This window comes from Dendrobates tinctorius, unplaced genomic scaffold (genome assembly GCF_039654945.1).
Source record: "Dendrobates tinctorius isolate UK_male_01 unplaced genomic scaffold, ASM3965494v1 ptg000039l, whole genome shotgun sequence".
Classification (NCBI taxonomy): domain Eukaryota; kingdom Metazoa; phylum Chordata; class Amphibia; order Anura; family Dendrobatidae; genus Dendrobates; species Dendrobates tinctorius.
This window is the reverse complement of record NW_027361707.1, coordinates 33,443,679-33,461,558: the sequence shown is the minus strand read 5'-3', so window position 1 is coordinate 33,461,558 and position 17,880 is coordinate 33,443,679. Positions and strand designations below refer to the sequence as shown.

The following is a 17,880-nucleotide window of genomic DNA, read 5'->3' as shown; positions in this document are numbered from 1 at the left end:
TGGTCCCCTCACCCCCCTTTCCTGGTATGAATGGTCCCCTCACCCCCCTTTCCTGGTTTGCATGGTCCCCTCACCCCCCAATCCTGGTATGCATGGTCCCCTCACCCCCATTTCCGTGTAGCCGTGACCAATCAGCGTCGCGGCCCTCTGTCCACGACCAATCAGCCACACGGCCCTGTAGCCGCGACCAATCACTGCCGCGGCCCTCTAGCATGTAAAAAAATATTAAAAAATAAAAAAAAGTTATTCTCACCTTCCGACGGCCTCCTGTCTTCTTTCCACGCGCCCGGCCTCGTGTTCCCAGTAATGCTCTGCGGCTTAGACCGCTGATGACGTCGGTCTTCTTTCTCGCTCTCGCGAGAGTGACGTCGGTCTTCTTTCTCGCTCTCGCGAGAGTGACGTCATCAGCGGTCTAAGCCGGAACGCATTACTGGGAACGCAAGGCCGGGTGCGTGGAAAGAAGACAGGAGGCCGTTGGAAGGTGAGAATAACCTTTTTTTTTTTTTTTTTTAATTCTCTTTTTTACGGATTAAGGCCTGCGCCTGATTGAGCGCTGCGCCCGACTGCGCCTGCCGCTTATTGGTCGCGGCCTGGCGGCCGCAACCAGTCGGCAGCGGGCGCAGCTTACCGTTACAAACAGCTGCGTCTTTCGCTGATTGGTTGCGGCCTGGCGGGGGCCTGGCGGCCGCGACCAATCAGCGCCCCGCGATTTCGTTTACAGACAGACATGATAAGGCGTTTATATATATATATATATATATATATATATATATATATATATATATATATATATATATAGATGAGCCCTCACGCAGCCCCTATATTCAGTATGAGCCCTGACATAGCCCCCTGTCTACATTCACACTGACACATAAACCCCCACACATACTCGCCTTGCTTCTGTTTCCCCGGTGCTCTGCTCCAGCCTGTGCTGCATGCACTGAAGCTCCGCACAGCTGACCCGATGTAGTGATGTAAACACGTCTGCTTTTTCAGTTGCACATGCTCAATGGTGAAAGACGGAGTTGGCGGCTCCCTCCTCCACCATTATACTCACCACTGTTTGCACCCTGAGGATGTCCTACGAGGGAGGACAGCCTCATGGTTCGGCCAGTGGGACGCTTTTTTCAGCCCTTCAGTTGTCTCTGTTCGTAGGCCAAACAGGGACAGACAGATGGCTGGATGTGGCCTGTGGGGCCGCACTTTGCCCAGGTGTGATCTAAGCCAACCCAAATACCCAGTGCCCCTCATTTATCCGCAATCACTGAGAGCAGCTCCCAATGGCCACATTTTAACATTTATTTTAACCCACCTACTGGATTAAACGTCGGCCATGTAACGTTCCTGCAGATGTAACGTGATTAATGGCTTCATGTGTAGGATTTCGTGCTCTTCTGCTTGTATTAACCATGCCGCCCTGTTCCTCGCAGTCTCGGCGTTCTCTGTGCATTTGCTGCAAATCAGAATCTTACCGACCAAATTCGCGGGTCAAAAAAGCTGGTGCAAAGCAACTTCAAGGACCTGAAGACCTTGTTGGCGGACACTCCCATGGTACAGTACCCAGTCGTGAATACGCTGTTTAATATGAGCATATAACGCCTCTAAACACACAATAGCAGGTGCCATGATATATAATATATGCACTCATTATGTTTTATAGATATTTTTGCTGTGGTTTATGGTGGTATCTCTCTTGAGTTTTTATTTGTCTTCCGGTCATCCTAAATGTGTAAAGTGTTTTAGTATCAGTAAGAAAAAAGAAAAAAATCACAGCATTGTAAATTTACAAAATAACCAACAGAGGGCAGTATCGATCTTCAAACAAAACCCAATCTCTAATTTATTGTAAAACGTAGTTTTATTATACTGGTTGTAAAATAAGCAGCTTGTTAAAAAAGCAATCTATCTCTTAACTCATAACTGCAAATTAGAAGCTCATGTTGTGGCGTCTCCACCCTACGGTCATGTTTGGAATCATTTAGGATCATGGCCGGCGTTCCTATCAGTTGCTCAATATTGTAAACCATGAAAGAGTTGGGGATCTATACCTTTAAAGGGAACCTGACATGAAAAAAAAAAACATATTAAACTGCAGGTATGTGACTAATTCTTGGGGCTGCCTTGGGCTTTCAGTCATAGAGGCACGGCTGGTGCGGTTCAGTCACTGCTTAGTGAGTGGCAGCTGTAACCGCGTCAATGGCACTGACTGACAGCCGGCTCTCGTACAGTGCATCAGTGAAGACTCGGCTGTCAGTCAGTGCCGGGGGCGCGGTTACAGCTGCCACTCAAAATGTCCTGAGCAGTGACTGAAGCCGCGTCGGCCTCACCCCTATTAGTGAAAGTGGGAGGATGCCTGGAGGAATAATGTTCATTTTCTCCAGGTGGCCGGACTCAGGGACCGCTTCTATTACCCTGCAGATTAACTCCATATCGGCAAGTTAATAGCATTTTTTTCACATGGCCGGTTCCCTTTAAAACGGATCTGTGAACACATTGCCCATTGCAAACTGTATGCATAATTAAACAGATCTCTTAGACCCGATGAAACTGCTGTACTCACTTTGAAACTCTATGTCAGAACATATAAGCAATACAAGAGCACAGCTAGAGTGAAAGAGCTCATGTGTCCAAGTATAATCAGTCTCCGTCCACCCCGCCTGACTGACGGCTACATCTTGTACTGAGTAGTGTGAGATTCCAGCAGAAGGAGTAGCTGTCAGTCAGACTAAGCTGGTGGAAACTGTGAGAACGTTCTAAAAGGTATATATCGCCATTCTGACATAGATTATTACAATGAATACACCTGCCCCATCAATCTACTTAATAATGTTTTCCGTTTGCATAGTGAAAGCTGGTGCTACTTTAAGGCTATGTGCACACATCGAGTAAATGAATGCAGAAATTTCTGCATAGTTTCTGCAACTCTTGGCAGGAAAAAACAGCTGCAAAAGTGGGCATTTTTTGCAGCGTTTTTTGATGCATTTTTGTTTGCTCGTTAGACTGATTTCCAAATTCTATGGAGATGCAATATTTCCTCCACTATCCCCACTGTTGCTTCTTCTTGGAGTCGAGAAGAGGAGCAATAAGTGCCGGCCCAGTGACCGCTAAGCTTGACCTCTTGCTTGCTGCCACTGTGTTGCAGGTTCCGATGCAGAGAGCAGCAGTTAAGAGGAGTTTGGCTCCAGCTGCTGCTCTCAGCACCAAAAAACATGACAAGGCTGTCAGTGTGATGAAGTAAGCTTTGTCGTCTTAGTCGCTGCCTATGCCGAGTGCAACAGCCATTGAACAACTGATCTTGACTTCTGCACTCTGTATCAGCAGGTAAAAACCTGCCTCTCTTCTTATGGAAACCTGCTGGGGAAGCTGTCACAAATTTAAATAAGTGTACCCTGTTAAAAAAAAAAACTTAATGTTCTGATAAACTTTCAACTTTTTCTAACCCCCAACTAGGCTTATGGTTAGGATTAGGATTCAGTTCAGGACTAGGGTTAGAGCTAGGACTGGAGGATGAGTTAGGGATATTGGGCACTGGCGACCCACACGACATGATAGTGCCGGTGTTTACCCCTTGCTCTTCTTGTAAATGTGAATTACACATCTAGATCTCCTCATTATCATCTCCATTTGCCTAGTGTTCTGCAATCACACCACTTGGCTTTATGGCACCTTTACATGTCATGATTATATTTATTTTTTCCTTTTAGCAAATTGACTATTTATTGGACAAGTTTAACATCACCAAGGAGAAGGCGTTGGCGGAGCTGAGCAGTAAGTAATACATAACACGTATCAGTAGTAATATTAGACCTATGGATGTAAGTAGCAGGTTAGTGGCCATAGCAGTGATGAGTGTAGAGGATGATGAGGAATACACACCAAAATACTTTTTTAGTCCTTAATTATCCTGATCAAAGAAGAGCACATCATCATCCATTACATCCACGGCTACTTAGTCTGCATGATTTGCATGGTATCAGGCTTGGACTGGCCCACAGGAGAACAGGAGAATCCTCTGGTGGGCCCCCATGCAGGTGCGGACCTCCACCTTCTTATCTGAGCAGTACATGGCGCAATACACTTGATTCACTATATACAGACAAAGGCAACGTCTCATTAATTTAATAATCCTCCCAGTTTATCGCTATAGAAGTTTGTGAATGAGATTAAAGTCGTATTTGCGTGTAGTTAAAAGTGGGGCTGCAGCTGATGTCACCGGTCGCCCCTTGGCACCCCAGTCTGACACTGATTATTGTAGACCGCTCTTTGTGATCTACGGTTGAGTGTTTTACTTACTTGCTGGTTGTCTGACAATTTCCTCTCTCAGATGTCGTGCCTTTGCTAGGTGAGCGTGTCCATGATCAGCTTGGGAAAGACGTCCGTCCTGCTTTAGATGGCGTTCTCAACATGGCAGGAGGTAATTATTATATTAGTAATATTATATTAGTAATTATTATATCTATTAGTTCTATAATGCTTGATGTCCGTTTGATAATGTACTTATTATTGAGGTTATTACTATGTTTCTGTTCTTCCCATTTGAAGGAAATAAGCATGGAGAGCGGCACTTCCACTGGATCAATAAAACAAGGATTTTCTTTAACAAGCCATACAAAATACATACAGGGCTATGTATGCATGTATGTCTGTATGTCTTTTTTATGTCTTGTTAAATAAAATCCTTGTTTTATTGAGCCGCTGGAAGTGCCGCTCTCCCTCCATTTTTCCTTCTGTTGTTGCCAGCTAGAGACATGGCACCCACCAGTTTTGCCTCCCATGGACTCCAATTCTTACAAGCGTGGAAAGATCCAACCACCTCCTTTTCTGTTCTTCCCATTTGTTTGGGATAATTCCATTGTTTGCCTCACCGTAATATAAGTTTCCATAATTTCATAAAGGAAATTCAGTCTGGATTACAATTGGTTGGAATTGATCTCTGGCTGCTGGATTGGAACCATAAGAACTGCCTCCTATCTACCAACATCCGGGACTCTTCTTTTGATTAGCTGACCTGGTGCAATGAGGATGTTGCGTCAGGCCAGCTAATCAAAAGAAGATCCGGATGTTGAGTGGTAGCTGGCGGTTCTCAGGAATCCCATCAGATGGCCAGAGATTACAGTCTTGGCCTCTGGACTGGGTCCTGAGAATCGAGTGGCACTAACTCGTCTTAATAGTTCATTTTTCCTTATAAACTATATGTGGTTGTCATGACTTATGCAGACATTAGGCGATCAACAGGATTCAGTGACTACATGTTATTGGGCATGAGCATAGCACGCTAATGTCTGAAGTAAGATTCGGCTTGCATAGGTTTATTAGGAGCTGATTTGCCACTCTGGGTCAATTGCAGAGAGTACGTGGAGCAAGTAGGAGCTGTGCTAACCGATGTAGCCCGAAACGTGTAAATGTGTATGGGAAATATTTGAGTGTGGTGTGTCACTCCGAATTAGGGAAGGCAGATTGACTCTATGACTGTCCAGGGCTGAGGGCAGCATTGCTGGAGAAAGAGACTGCCTCTTAGCGAAACAGTCAAGCAGCTCTTCCTATGTGAGAGTATTAAGTGGTTATTCCAAAAATCATAATGTGGTCTCAGTTTTCTGTACTTACAGAATTAATTGTGCGCCAATACAGACTATTTTTAAATTTGCACTGATTTGCAGCTATCATCCCCCCTAATAATGACTCCCCAAAGGCTCACTTTGCTCTGCATTGTTAATAGATCCATCCTTTGGTACTTCTAATGATCCTGTCTAATAATACATCCGACAGACGGATTGCAGCACAGCTCAGCTATGTTATGCTGAAGATCTCACTGATACCACCTGCATTTGCACCTAATGACCTTAATTCATTAAAACTCAATTACCTATGTCTAATATAACATCCCTGTGTAATAACACATCCCCCAGATCCTCTCATGACATCCTCATTGCCCTGATAGCTGTGTTGTGGCACACGTCAGCTATCCTATGCTCAGCTCTGCTATGCATGTAAGGGAAAGCATGATCATGCTCTGCCGATCTCCTTGAGCCGCCAATGAAATGTGTAGTTTGTAAATAATAATTTTGGTCAAACAGTGAGTCACAGTTACTACATTCAAATCTATCTATCTCTATCAGCAAGTATACAGGGCAGTAGAGGGAGAGACCTGCAGCACTGAGAAAAAGCAGGCTGCTGCAGGGAAATGTAGTTTTAGCATATAAGAGTAGGATTGCCAATTCAGTTCTGTAAAGCTGGATGCACAGAGAGGCCAAAGGAAATGCACAATTCCAGCCCAACCGATGCTGGCGGTAAGAGTATGCTGTTACGTGACCGCAGGTATGTGATTTGCAAACTTTTGGCCACATTCCAACTAGACGTGCAGAACCTCTCTCAATGCAAGTGAATCGAGTAAGGTTGAGCATGTTTAGTCAGCATGTGACCGCATGTATACATGTGGGGAGGAGGACCCCCATATAGTGATTGGGCCGGAACCAAGGGGACCGCCATCAGGGTTATTGAAGGAACCACATCAGGAGGATTACAAAGGGAGACATGCGACTGAAGTTGTCAGGGCAACAGGGGGCGGGGCTAGGGTAAAAGGAGCAGGGGGCGCGCTGCGGTGGCAGTTGGGAGAGAGCGAGAGAAAAGACAGGATGCAGGGTGACTTGCAGGGGCACCGAGAGGAGCCTGAGAGTAGAAATCTGCGCATTGACTGACAAGAGAGACGTGAGAGACTGTTACCAGAGACTGCTCTCCGCCCCCGTTCTGAGAGAATCATCCCCGCTGCCCCCCGCCTTGGTGGGAGAGGAACTTTACCTCAGGTTGTGGCCGTGAGTACACGTAACCAGGTCACAGAGGCCTGGACACTTCTCCCCAGCCTTCCCCCATCACGCCGACCTGGCCGTCACCGGCCTGAAGATACGCCACCTCGTCACAGGCGAGATAAAAGGCCCACTACCCCGGCTTTGGGAGAGACTCCTTGATAAAGGACGGCTACAGGTCATCTGGGGAACTGCGTCATCACCGCGCGCCACCATCAACGCTTTCATCAGGGCCTGTTGCGCCCCACCGGCATCGTTTTCTTCAGGGCCTGTTGCGCCCCACCGGCATCGTTTTCTTCAGGGCCTGTTGCGCCCCACCGGAATCGCTTTCTTCAGGGCCTGTTGCGCCCCACCGGCATCGCTTTCTTCAGGGCCTGTTGCGCCCCACCGGCATCGCTTTCTTCAGGGCCTGTTGCGCCCCACCGGCATCGCTTTCTTCAGGGCCTGTTGCACCCCACCGGCATAGCTTACTTCAGGGCCTGTTGCGCCCCACCGGCATCGCTTTCTTCAGGGCCTGTTGCGCCCCACCGGCATCGCTTTCTTCAGGGCCTGTTGCGCCCCACCGGCATTGCTTTCTTCAGGGCCTGTTGCGCCCCAGTAGCATCGCTTTCTACAGGGCCTGTTGAGCCCCATTCCTTCCCGGAGAAGCGAGGCTTCAGGACAGCCGCCTCAGCAACCTCTACGCGGCCGCGCTCACGAAACCAGCAGTCCCTGGAAGGCTAAGTGGCATTATAATCTTGCTAAGATTGTTGAGTCCCTGCGTGGACTGTTTGTTGTTGTCCTTAATTTGTTTGTTCAGCCAAGCCCAGTGGCTACAGTTAGATAAAAGTTATTTCGAAAACCACCATCCGTCTAGTGTCTCGTCACTGCATCCTGCGAACCTGCTCAACCCTACATACAAATCACATACTTGCTGCTACATGACTGCCCGCTCTCGTGGCTGGCACTGGAGAATGTGGACACTGTGCAGTGCGCAAACTGTGAGGATTCAACAGTCTGCAGTCACATTGAGCGTCTGCAGACTTTCAAACCAAACCTGGATAACTCCTTTGACAATAGTACAGGTATTGAGCTTTGTAAAACATATTGCTATTGTGAGAATAACACTTTATAGGGGTTCTGACAACCATTACATGTTGCTCAATCCATGGGCATAGCATGTATGCATCTGACTTCCTGATTTCAGCCATGTATTTTTGACTTTGAAACACTGTGCAAATCTATCCATAGCTCTTTCCCTGCATGTGTGTATACAGAGAGACTTGTTTGTCACCGGCAGGGGAAGGGGAAAAGCTGTCGGGGACCTGCCTTTCCGACTAGTGTCTCGTGTGTCTCAGTCGCTGGCGGTTTTCCTCTGAAATGTTGCAGCATTTCCAAGTCAAACATACCTGGCTAAAATCTTACAAATAACTCACAATAATTGCTGCAGTGCTATGACTGAGTCAGCCCCCAAGATAGTGAAGGAAGGACCAGCTACATCTCTGAACATAAGAGAAGTGTTACACACGTGGTTGTGACACTACTATGCCACAGTCTGGGAAGAACCTGGAGGGTTAAGCGAACACCTGACTTTCGTGAGAGCCCCTGATGGTGGGGTTAGACTTGGCTCCAGGTGAACACCAGGTGCAACTCGAGGATGGACCCACTGAGCCATGGCAGCTAACACCCAAGGGGGACCAAGAAGCAGGACTGGCCAGGAACTGGTTAGTGGGATGGTACGGCTGAAAGACCAGTGTTGGATCAGGCACAAGCAGGACTGGTACAGGGACATGGGACAGCCACAGGTACAGGATCATAGATACAGGTTCGCAGATGCAGGTTCAGACTGGGCAGGTGAGGTTAGCAGGTGCGGGTCAGACTGATCAGGTGTGAGCAGGTTGGCAGATGCAGTGACAGTCAGGAGGCAAACCAAGGGTTAACAAGTTTTTGCTTAACAGGTTATTACTCCTCTCAGGGAGATAGGGAGAATGTGGTAAAATGCAGGCAATATAGGGAATACAGGGGTATAATAGGAAAAACCAACGCAGAAATAACAAATAAAGTAATTCTCAATGAAGTCAGATGGCTTCCTGACAGAAAAGTTCCCGGAGTAGATGATGGTGCCAACAGCCGTCAGCACCGCGTGGATCCAGTGTGGGCCGGAAGGAGGTGACGGTCCGTGCCCGGTCGGCAACGTTAAGTCATTGAAGAATTCTGTGGAGTCCTCAGTACGGAGACTCCTGTGACCTGGCAGAGTACGGGACACTGTGCTGACAGAATTAAGTGAGGCTCGACGATTCTTCACCGAGGTTTCAAGAAACCGTCCCCGGTAAAAGTCAGTCTCTATCAGGCGTCACGGTAGCACCCCTGACTATAGCGTAGCGGTTTTCACTTTGATGGGTCGGAGTCAACCTACACCCGGCGGGCTTCTGGTCCGAGTCCTCGCTGCAAATTCCAGTCACGGCCGGGCGCGAATCTGTGTCACTAACGGTCTCTGAAGCAGGAGTACTCACTTTCTTCAGCCGCGTGCTGCGCCTTCCCGCCAATTGTGTATGTGCTTGCGCGCTGCGCTGCCCCTGGTAACGTTTAGCCATGCCCCCTGTCAGCAAGTGGAAAGATCGGTCTGGTTGCCTAAACTTTGCCCCGGACAACAGAGGAGACGGCACTGACAGTTCAGGACCCTGCACAAGAAAGACACCCCTAAGCCAATTTCTCTTCTTACACAGGATCAGGACTATACACAGGCAGGGTGGATTTGGGTATGGATTCAGCAGGATGGACTGGAACAGGGGTAGATAGAGCAGTCAGGATCAGAGAGCACAGGTACGGGGAACTAACCACTAGCTAGCAGGATCCAGACTGTATCACTAAAGTACCTAGATCACTTCACAATAGGGGAAGATGCCTTATATACCAAATGTCTCTCAGCCATTGGCTGGGGAAGATTTTAGTAATCATACTGACCATTTAAGAGGGCGGGAGCGTACGTGTGCCCTAAGCACACTCCAGGAGACCTGCATGCTGTGCGCAGGTCCTGGAAGGGAGCAGATGCCAAGGAAGAGTGGACAGGTCAATGCACACACGTCCGTGCAGGAGGGAGGAAGAAGCCATTAATACTGTCCATAGATCTTCGCCTGTCATTGATCTGGGTGTTGTGTTTTACTAAGTTAATATTACAATTTACAAAAAAGGATCTAATTATAAAAGTAGATATCTAGCATTAGCGACATCACAGGGACCTCTCTATGTAAAGGTTCTGGTTATGTCAACAATATCGGGATTGTGTCATGTTAATCAGTGTTATGTCAGGTTTTCATCCATGATGGCAGACCGTGAGGGATGTGTCCAGACAGGCCTGTGTAATCACACCTGATACACTTGAGTTGGGCCTCGGGGCTCTCGCATTAAGAGCACAGCAAACATTTAGTTGTCCTATGGCAACATTATTAATTTTCGGATGATTTATCCCTGTCTTCTGTAAATTCTTGCTGAAAAGCTCGGCATTACTCATCTGCGCAGCATAATGTCACCACAGAGGAATGTCGAACTCTGACTTACCAGCACAGGTAGTGAGATACATCCTATGAAACGAGTGGGAGTGGGCTATTAGTATTTTTATTTATGTTGCTCTTATGGTCCCAATTATTTAAGAGGAGACATGTAGAAACCCAATTAAAAAGATACAAGCTTTATTAATATTCTCTAAAAACCACCATAAGGTGGTACATACACACCACAAAGAAACACACCGTGAAAGAACACACACAATCTTGGAATGTACTAGGAATCCCTAGTGTTTTGCCTATGCTTGTTTCTTCCTAGCAGCAGAGGTTGGCACCCTAGGGGGTAGCGTTGTGGCGCCTTCGCTCAGCGATGACTACCCCTATGATTCCCTAGATGCACCCATGAACAATAAAGAAATCACTAATGCTAGTCATAGGCCACACCTGCAGATAAAGAGACCCTATTCCCCAAGGTAGATGATAGAGTAGGACAGAGAACCAGATATTTATTATTTATTTTTTTAACAAGGTCTTCTCTCTTGCGGTTCACGATCCTTGTTTTGCCGTCTGCTGATAATGCGCAGTAGGATTGATGAATATCCAGTGCCCTGCGTCGCCCCCTGATCATGCGCAGTCCGGTATGGTCCAGGACATCTTGAACCAGAAGATAGTACTTCCGTGTGCTCTAAGCTGGAGCACAATTTGGCTGATTATATTGAGGAGGAGGACCTGTTATAGGTAAAGCGGGCTATTTAAGTGGAGACTGGTTATCTCAGTTTGAACATCACATCTTATCGAGACACACCATTTGGTATTAGGCCTCCTGATAAGCCGTGAAGGTGAAACACGTTGTAGCAATGGCATGTCCTTGATATCTAAACCATAGATCATAACACACCATTGTTTTAGGGGTGTGAGTCTCAATTGATCCACATTCCTTGGGCTAGTTCTATGTGTGGCAGTCATTGTATATCCTTGATTATAAATGTACTGTGTTTTGGGGCATTGAATCATGTGCCTTGATTTATGATATTATATCAAGTTGGATCAATAAGGACTTACGGGCTTACTTGTGAGAACTATTATATTTTTGTATCTATGAAAGCCACCAGTGCCATGTGTACATGAATGTTTTTAATTTACCTTGGAGTATAGGGTCCCTTTATCTGCAGGTGTGGCCTATGTCTAGCATTAGTGGTTCCTTTTTTGTTAATGGGGGCATAAGATTGGCTATAGGGTCTATCTAGGGAATCATAGGGGTGGTCATTGCTGAGCGGGGGCGCCACAACGCCACCCCTTAGGGTGCCAACCTCCGCCGCTAGGATGGAACAAGCATAGGCAAAACACTAGGGATTCCTAGTACATTCCCAGGTTGTGTGTGTTCTTTGTGGTGTGTATGTACCACCTGAGGGTGGTTTTTAGAGAATATTAAGAAAGATTGTATCTTTTTGGAGTGGGGTATTACTCTGGACAATGCCCTGCATCCCACAACCAGTTTTTTGAAAACATAAAGATCAAGATCAATTATTCATAGAGAATGGAAATGTCAGCCCTGTTTTATCAATAGTTACTCGAATTGTTAGGAAATTGTCACAATAAGCCCCCTGGTGAACACTCACCGGCGGTTGCAGCAGTCCATGTGGTGTTTGCAGGTACGCCGGATGCAGCGTCGAGTCACGAGACAACTACGGTGCTTTTAAAGATTCGTTTATGGGACTTGAGGGGACTTTCCTCAGTCACGGCCTGATCACCGAAACAGGGGTAACACAGGTTGCCCACGCAGGGGCTTTAAACAAGCAAACATGGTAATGTAGAACACGACTACTCCCGGCAACGGCCGGTCACTATAGGGCCACGGTGTGGCCGACTACGGGTCCTTAAGTATAGAGTCTACTTAGCTGTCCTGACATCCCTCGCCGTTCTGGCTGCTGGCCTTTCGACAGAAGAGTTGCTGGGCCCAGTTGTTGAGGCGCTGTTGGAGTCTTCGCGCTCGCTGGCGCGCTGAGGCCTTTGGAACCCCACGGGCCCCGGCGCAGTCCTGGGACGAGTAGGCTGCAGCCCCCGGAGCCTGGCAGGCGGCAGGGTTGTACGGTGGCGAGTGACAGACCACCTGCGCAGCTAACGGCTGCGACGGGGAGTCTGCGGTCAGGAGTGGCCCGGCCCCTGATGCAGCCCGGAGCGGGACAGTGGTGGCCGCCGACGGCGCAGTGCTGGTCGTGGCGACTGGTGTGCGCAGGGTGAGTGCAGGTGACTGGGCAGGGCTGTGGATCCGAGCTCAGGGGAAGCGGCCGCCTCAGCCGCGGGCAGAGGGGAGATAACAGCGGCCGCAAGCTATGCTGGGGCCGCAGTGGCCGCAGGCTGTGGAGAGGTAGCAAGTCTGGGACGATTTGCTGGATACCGTCCCCCTGGAGTCCTCAGTCGGAGTCCTCCCTGGCGCTGGTCAGTCACTCTGGTTGGCAGTCGCTCCCACGCTCTCCTATTCTCTATGTCCCGGTCTGCTGACTCATCGTCTGAGGAATTCCCCACCCCCTTTATACTGGTCCCTTCCCTAGCTCTCCTGTCTGTCACAAGGGTGCGTCGCTGAATACTGTCCCCCAGGGACAGTTTCCCCTGGAACCTGGATGACGGCCCCCTCGATTCCAGCCCGGGCACCTGACGGGGGGCCGCTCTTCCCACATCCAGACAGGCAGTCAGGAACCCTGGACGGCCAGTGGTAGCAGTGTCCTAGAATCAGGCAAGATGACAGTGGTGCAGCAGGAACCAAGCGCTGGGTCGTGAGTGAGCAGAGAGGACTTGCAGCACGTGACCGCGGGTAAGAGGGAAGGAGGCTGGGCCTACTGCGCCGCTGTTGGAGCCGGCGCTGCGGAGTCTCCAGGGACAATGAGAAAAGGGGTAATAGGGCGCCAGAAAGTTACATAAGTCCAAGACAAGCCTTGGTCCAACACAGATCGGGCGAACGTAGTGCACAGGGATAAAGCCAAAAGAGTAGTCAATAATGTAGCAAGAGTCAGAGAACCAGAGGAAGCAGATAAACAGTACAGAAGCGGCAGGCAATAATCACAACGAGGACAGAACCGGGTCAGAACCACACAAGCAAGCTGTCACACAGGCACAAAGCACAGGCACACAGGGGTCGACACATACTCAGCCAAGGGTAAAAGTATAACCGACAAAGCATGGCTCCACAATGAGGCTCTAAAAAGCCTCAGATAAGGCAAAAGGAGGCTATCCGGTTTAACCCTTAACACCCCAAACCGAATATAACCAACAGACCATGACAGAAATATCGTGCACAGATCTGTTACCTAAAGGAGATGTGCACTTTATAATAAAATTTAAAGTCAATGTCCATTTTTCCATCTAGGTTGGTCCAAAATTTAGCACTGACAAATTTACTTTTCTAAGGTGTTTCTGCTACAGAGCTCAAAACCCTCTGTAAAGACATTAATTTAAAATATAACATTCTAACTACCTGCAGCCACCACTAGGGGGAGCATAGGAGGTCACTTCATACTGCTGAATAAATACATAGTATGTAGTAGGCTCATAAGCTCCCTCTACTGGTTAGTATGGAATGAAGAATATTTTTATAAAATTCTGACTCCGATTTGTCATAGTCTTGAATCTTATTCTGGAGTAAAAATTGTTCTATTCAGTCACTTTTACATTTGCAGTTTATTCATGATTTAATATGTACCATTTTTCATTTACGCTACTTGTTTGATTTTATGTGTACATTTTGGGTGTGGTTTTCTTCATGCACACGTTTTAGCCTAATTCATCAATTTTGGCTATTTGAAATGTTACCAATTTTTTTTTCTGCACATCAGTGTACAAAATCTGCTTTACTTTTGTGCATCTGAAGACTAAAATGCAACGTTTTTAAAGATCATGTGACATTAGCTTAGTAAAAAGGTAAAAAGACAAACAAATGTTAAAAAGGTCACTTAAATAAAAATGGAAATGATGAATTGGGTTCTATGGGTCTCACAAAAATAGAGCTCTAAATGCTACGAGATGTTATCAAATGGCCAAGTTCTCCAAAAAATATGACATAGCTGTCATGGGAGATTTAAACTATCCTGACATTTGTTGGGAATCTCTCTCAGGCAAAACTGACAGGTCAAGGAAATTCTTATCCTCTCTTGCTGACAACTTTATCTTCCAAAAGGTAGGGGTGAAAACAAGGGCATCTGCTACCTTGGATCTAATCGTTATAAACAGGGAGGAAATGGTTGAGGATGTAAAAGTGGCTGGGACCCTAGGAGGTAGCGACCAAGCTGTTTTAGAATTTTGGATAACTAGAGGGAGGTAGACCTGTGAAGACTCAGACGTCAAGGTTAGATTTCAGAAAGGCAGATTTTAAGGGATTCAGAAAGAGAATTGGAGGGATCCAATGGCTGCATATCCTTAAAGACAAAAATGTCCAGGAAGGATGGGAAATCTTGAAAAATGAAATTCTCAAAGCACAATTGTTAACAATTCCGAAGAGGGAAGAATAGGAAGCATTTAAGGTAACCAAGATGGATGAACACAGAACTTAAGCACATGCTAAAAAGGAATAAAGAAATGTTTATAAAATGGAAAGAGGGAGGCATATCTAAAGAAGAATATAATGCTGTGTGCAGAACCTGCAGGGCACAAATCAGATTAGCTAAAGCTGACAATGAATTGAGGCTTGCAAGAGATGTCAAAATCAATAATAAAGGATTTTGGGGATATGTCAAAAGAAAAAGAAAAGTCAAACATGCTATAGGATTTTTACAGGATGAAAATGATGAAATGGTAAGACAGGATGTTGAGAAGGCCGAACTTTTAAATTCCTATTTTGCATCTGTTTTCTCTCAGAAAGGAAATGTAACATCAACTGTTCTTCACTGTCCTATTCAGGGAATAGAAGAATCTAGGATATCTATAAACAGAAAGATAGTGAGGAAACACTTGGCTAACCTAAATGAATTCAAGTCTCCAGGTCCAGATGAATTACACCCCAGAGTACTGAAGGAGATAGCAGAAGAAATTTTTGAACTCCTCTCCATAATCTTTGAAAATTCTTGGAGAACAGGAGAAGTTCCAGAAGACTGGAGAAGAGCAAATGTTCCTATCTTCAAAAAGGGGAAGAAGGTGGACCCAGGCAACTATCGGCCGTTGAGCCTGACTTCTATACCAGGAAAGATCTTTGAGCAAATTATTAAACAACATGTATGTCAGTACCTGGATAAGAATGAAGTGATTAAACAGAGTCAGCATGGGTTGTAACTAATAAGTCATGTCAGACTAACTTAATTTCCTTCTATGATGGAATCACTGACTGGGTGGATCAGGGAAACGCTGTAGATATAGTATATCTTGACTTCAGCAAAGCTGTTGTGAGTTCATTTTCCCCTTCACCATTGAGGTCTGATGAACTCCCTCTTCTGGTGAAGGAAGGTAGTGAGGCTGATTACCAAGCACCTGAGCTGGATGATGATGACTGGGTGACGGGAATTGCTGACTGGATATAAGGCAGCCGACGCCCTTCTGCCTTGCTGGTGATCTCTCTGAGGGATTCTAGGAGACCAGTCTGATTCCTGCTCCTCAAAAGCTAAGTTTTCTGCTCTGCTTTTTGCATTTGTTTTTTGGTTTTGTTTTGCCTTGTTTTTCTGGATTTCTGCCATTCCCTGCTGGGGTGAGCTGAATTCCTTTTTGCTCTGTCTTCAGAAAATACCTGAGTACTGATATAGTCTTTTTGAAGCCTAGCGTCTTCAGGGCTTTTTTCCCTATCAGTCTGTTGGCTCTTGTTTTGATAGGGTTTTGGCGGATTGCAGACAGCAGCTTTTCTATCCTGTCCTATTTAGTTAGCTTGGGCCCCATCATTTGCTCAGCCTATCTTTCTATCTGTGTGAGTGTTTTTTCATCTTGCTTCACCGTCATATGTTGGGGGCTGCCTATTGCTTTGGGGTCTGCTCTGGGGCAGTTTAGATTTCCCTTTCTGTCTTTAGGCTATTTAGTTCTCCGGCTGTGATCGAGGGGTCAAGGGCACCGTAGGAACCCCCCACGGCTACTGCTAGTTGTTGTTGATAGGTTCAGGGGTTTGCAATCCGATAGCTGCCAACTTCTCTGGTTTTCTGGACTTAGCTAGTATTTCTGTTTTTGCCTCCTACGGTGACTCATTCACAACACAAAGCATTTGATAAAGTAGCTCACACAATCCTTATTGAAAAAATGACTAAGTATGGAATGGACAAGGCAACTGTTAGGTGGATTCATAACTGGCTTAGTGATCGGACCCAAAGAGTGATCGTAATTGGCTGCACATCCAGTTGGAAAAATGTCTCAAGTGGGGTACCACAGGGCTCTGTCCTGGGCCCTGTATTGTTCAACATCTTTATCAACGATTTAGATGTAGGAATTGAGGGTAAACTGATTAAATTGCTGATGACACAAAGCTAGGAGGGATAGCTAATACTAGAGAAGAGAGAGAGAGGATTCAAAAAGATATAAATAAACTGGAGCAGTGGGCAGCAACTAACAGAATGGTTTTTAACAGGGAAAAAAGCAAAGTACTACATCTGGGCAATAAAAATAAAAAAAGCATATACAGAATGGGAGGAATAGGGCTAAGCAACAGCACATGTGAAAAAGACTTGGGTATACTAATAGATCACAGACTGAATATGAGTCAACAGTGTGATGCAGCAGCAAAAAGGCAAATGCAATTCTAGGATGTATTAACAGAAGCATACAGTCTAAATCATGTGAAGTCATTATTGCCCTCTACTCCTCTTTGGTCGGACCTCATCTGGAGTACTGTGTCCAGTTTTGGGCGCCACATTTTAAAAAAGACATCAGCAAACTGGAGCAAGTTCAGAAAAGAGCGACCAGAATGGTGACAGGTCTGCAAACCCTGTCTTATGAGGAAAGGTTGCATGATTTGGGAATGTTTAGCTTGCAAAAGAGAAGACTGAGAGGAGACTTAATAGCTGTCTACAAATATCTCAAGGGCTGTCGCATTGTAGAAGGATCATCTTTATTCTCATTGGCACAAGGAAAAACTAGAAGCAATGGGATGAAACTGAATGGGAGGGGACACAGATTAGTTATTAGAAAAAACTTTTTGACAGAGTGATCAATGAGTGGAACAGGCTGCCACGAGAGGTGGTGAGTTCTCCTTCAATGGAAGTCTTCAAGCAGAGGCTGGACAGACATCTGTCTGGGATGATTTAGTGAATCCTGCTTTGAGCGGGTTGGACCAGATGGCCCAGGAGGTCCCTTCCAACTCTACGATTCTATGATTCTATAGGAATGAAGCTTGCATAGAATGTTTTACCTGCAAATGTCATGACTATAATAGGTAGGTAAAATTTATCTACAACCCCAGTTTTCCAAAAATTGTGACACTGTAAAATATAAAGAAAACATTAATGCAATTTTGAAACCTCTTATAACCATATTTTATACACAGGAGAACATAGGAGACAGGCCAGAGGGTGAAAGTTAAGACATTTTTCCTTTTTATTTGAAAAAAAATACTGTAACTCTTTTACAAATTGATGGCAGCAACACATCTCGAAAAAGTTGGGGCCGGACCATGTCTACTATTTTTTCTTAATCCAACA

At 46.2% G+C, this 17,880-nt stretch overlaps 1 protein-coding gene across 8 annotated transcripts in view; it reads left to right on the top strand.

Moving 5' to 3' along the window:
* The window catches only part of PROM1 (prominin 1), a 317,825-nt gene that overhangs the window by 148,993 nt on the left and 150,952 nt on the right, over positions 1 to 17,880 (top strand). For all 8 annotated transcript variants that reach the window (XM_073574622.1, XM_073574619.1, XM_073574616.1 and 5 more), the window contains 3 exons: positions 1,431 to 1,551; positions 3,705 to 3,768; positions 4,325 to 4,414. In XM_073574622.1, coding sequence (XP_073430723.1) covers positions 1,431 to 1,551; positions 3,705 to 3,768; positions 4,325 to 4,414 — 275 coding nt within the window. The remainder of the gene's footprint in view (positions 1 to 1,430; positions 1,552 to 3,704; positions 3,769 to 4,324; positions 4,415 to 17,880) is intronic.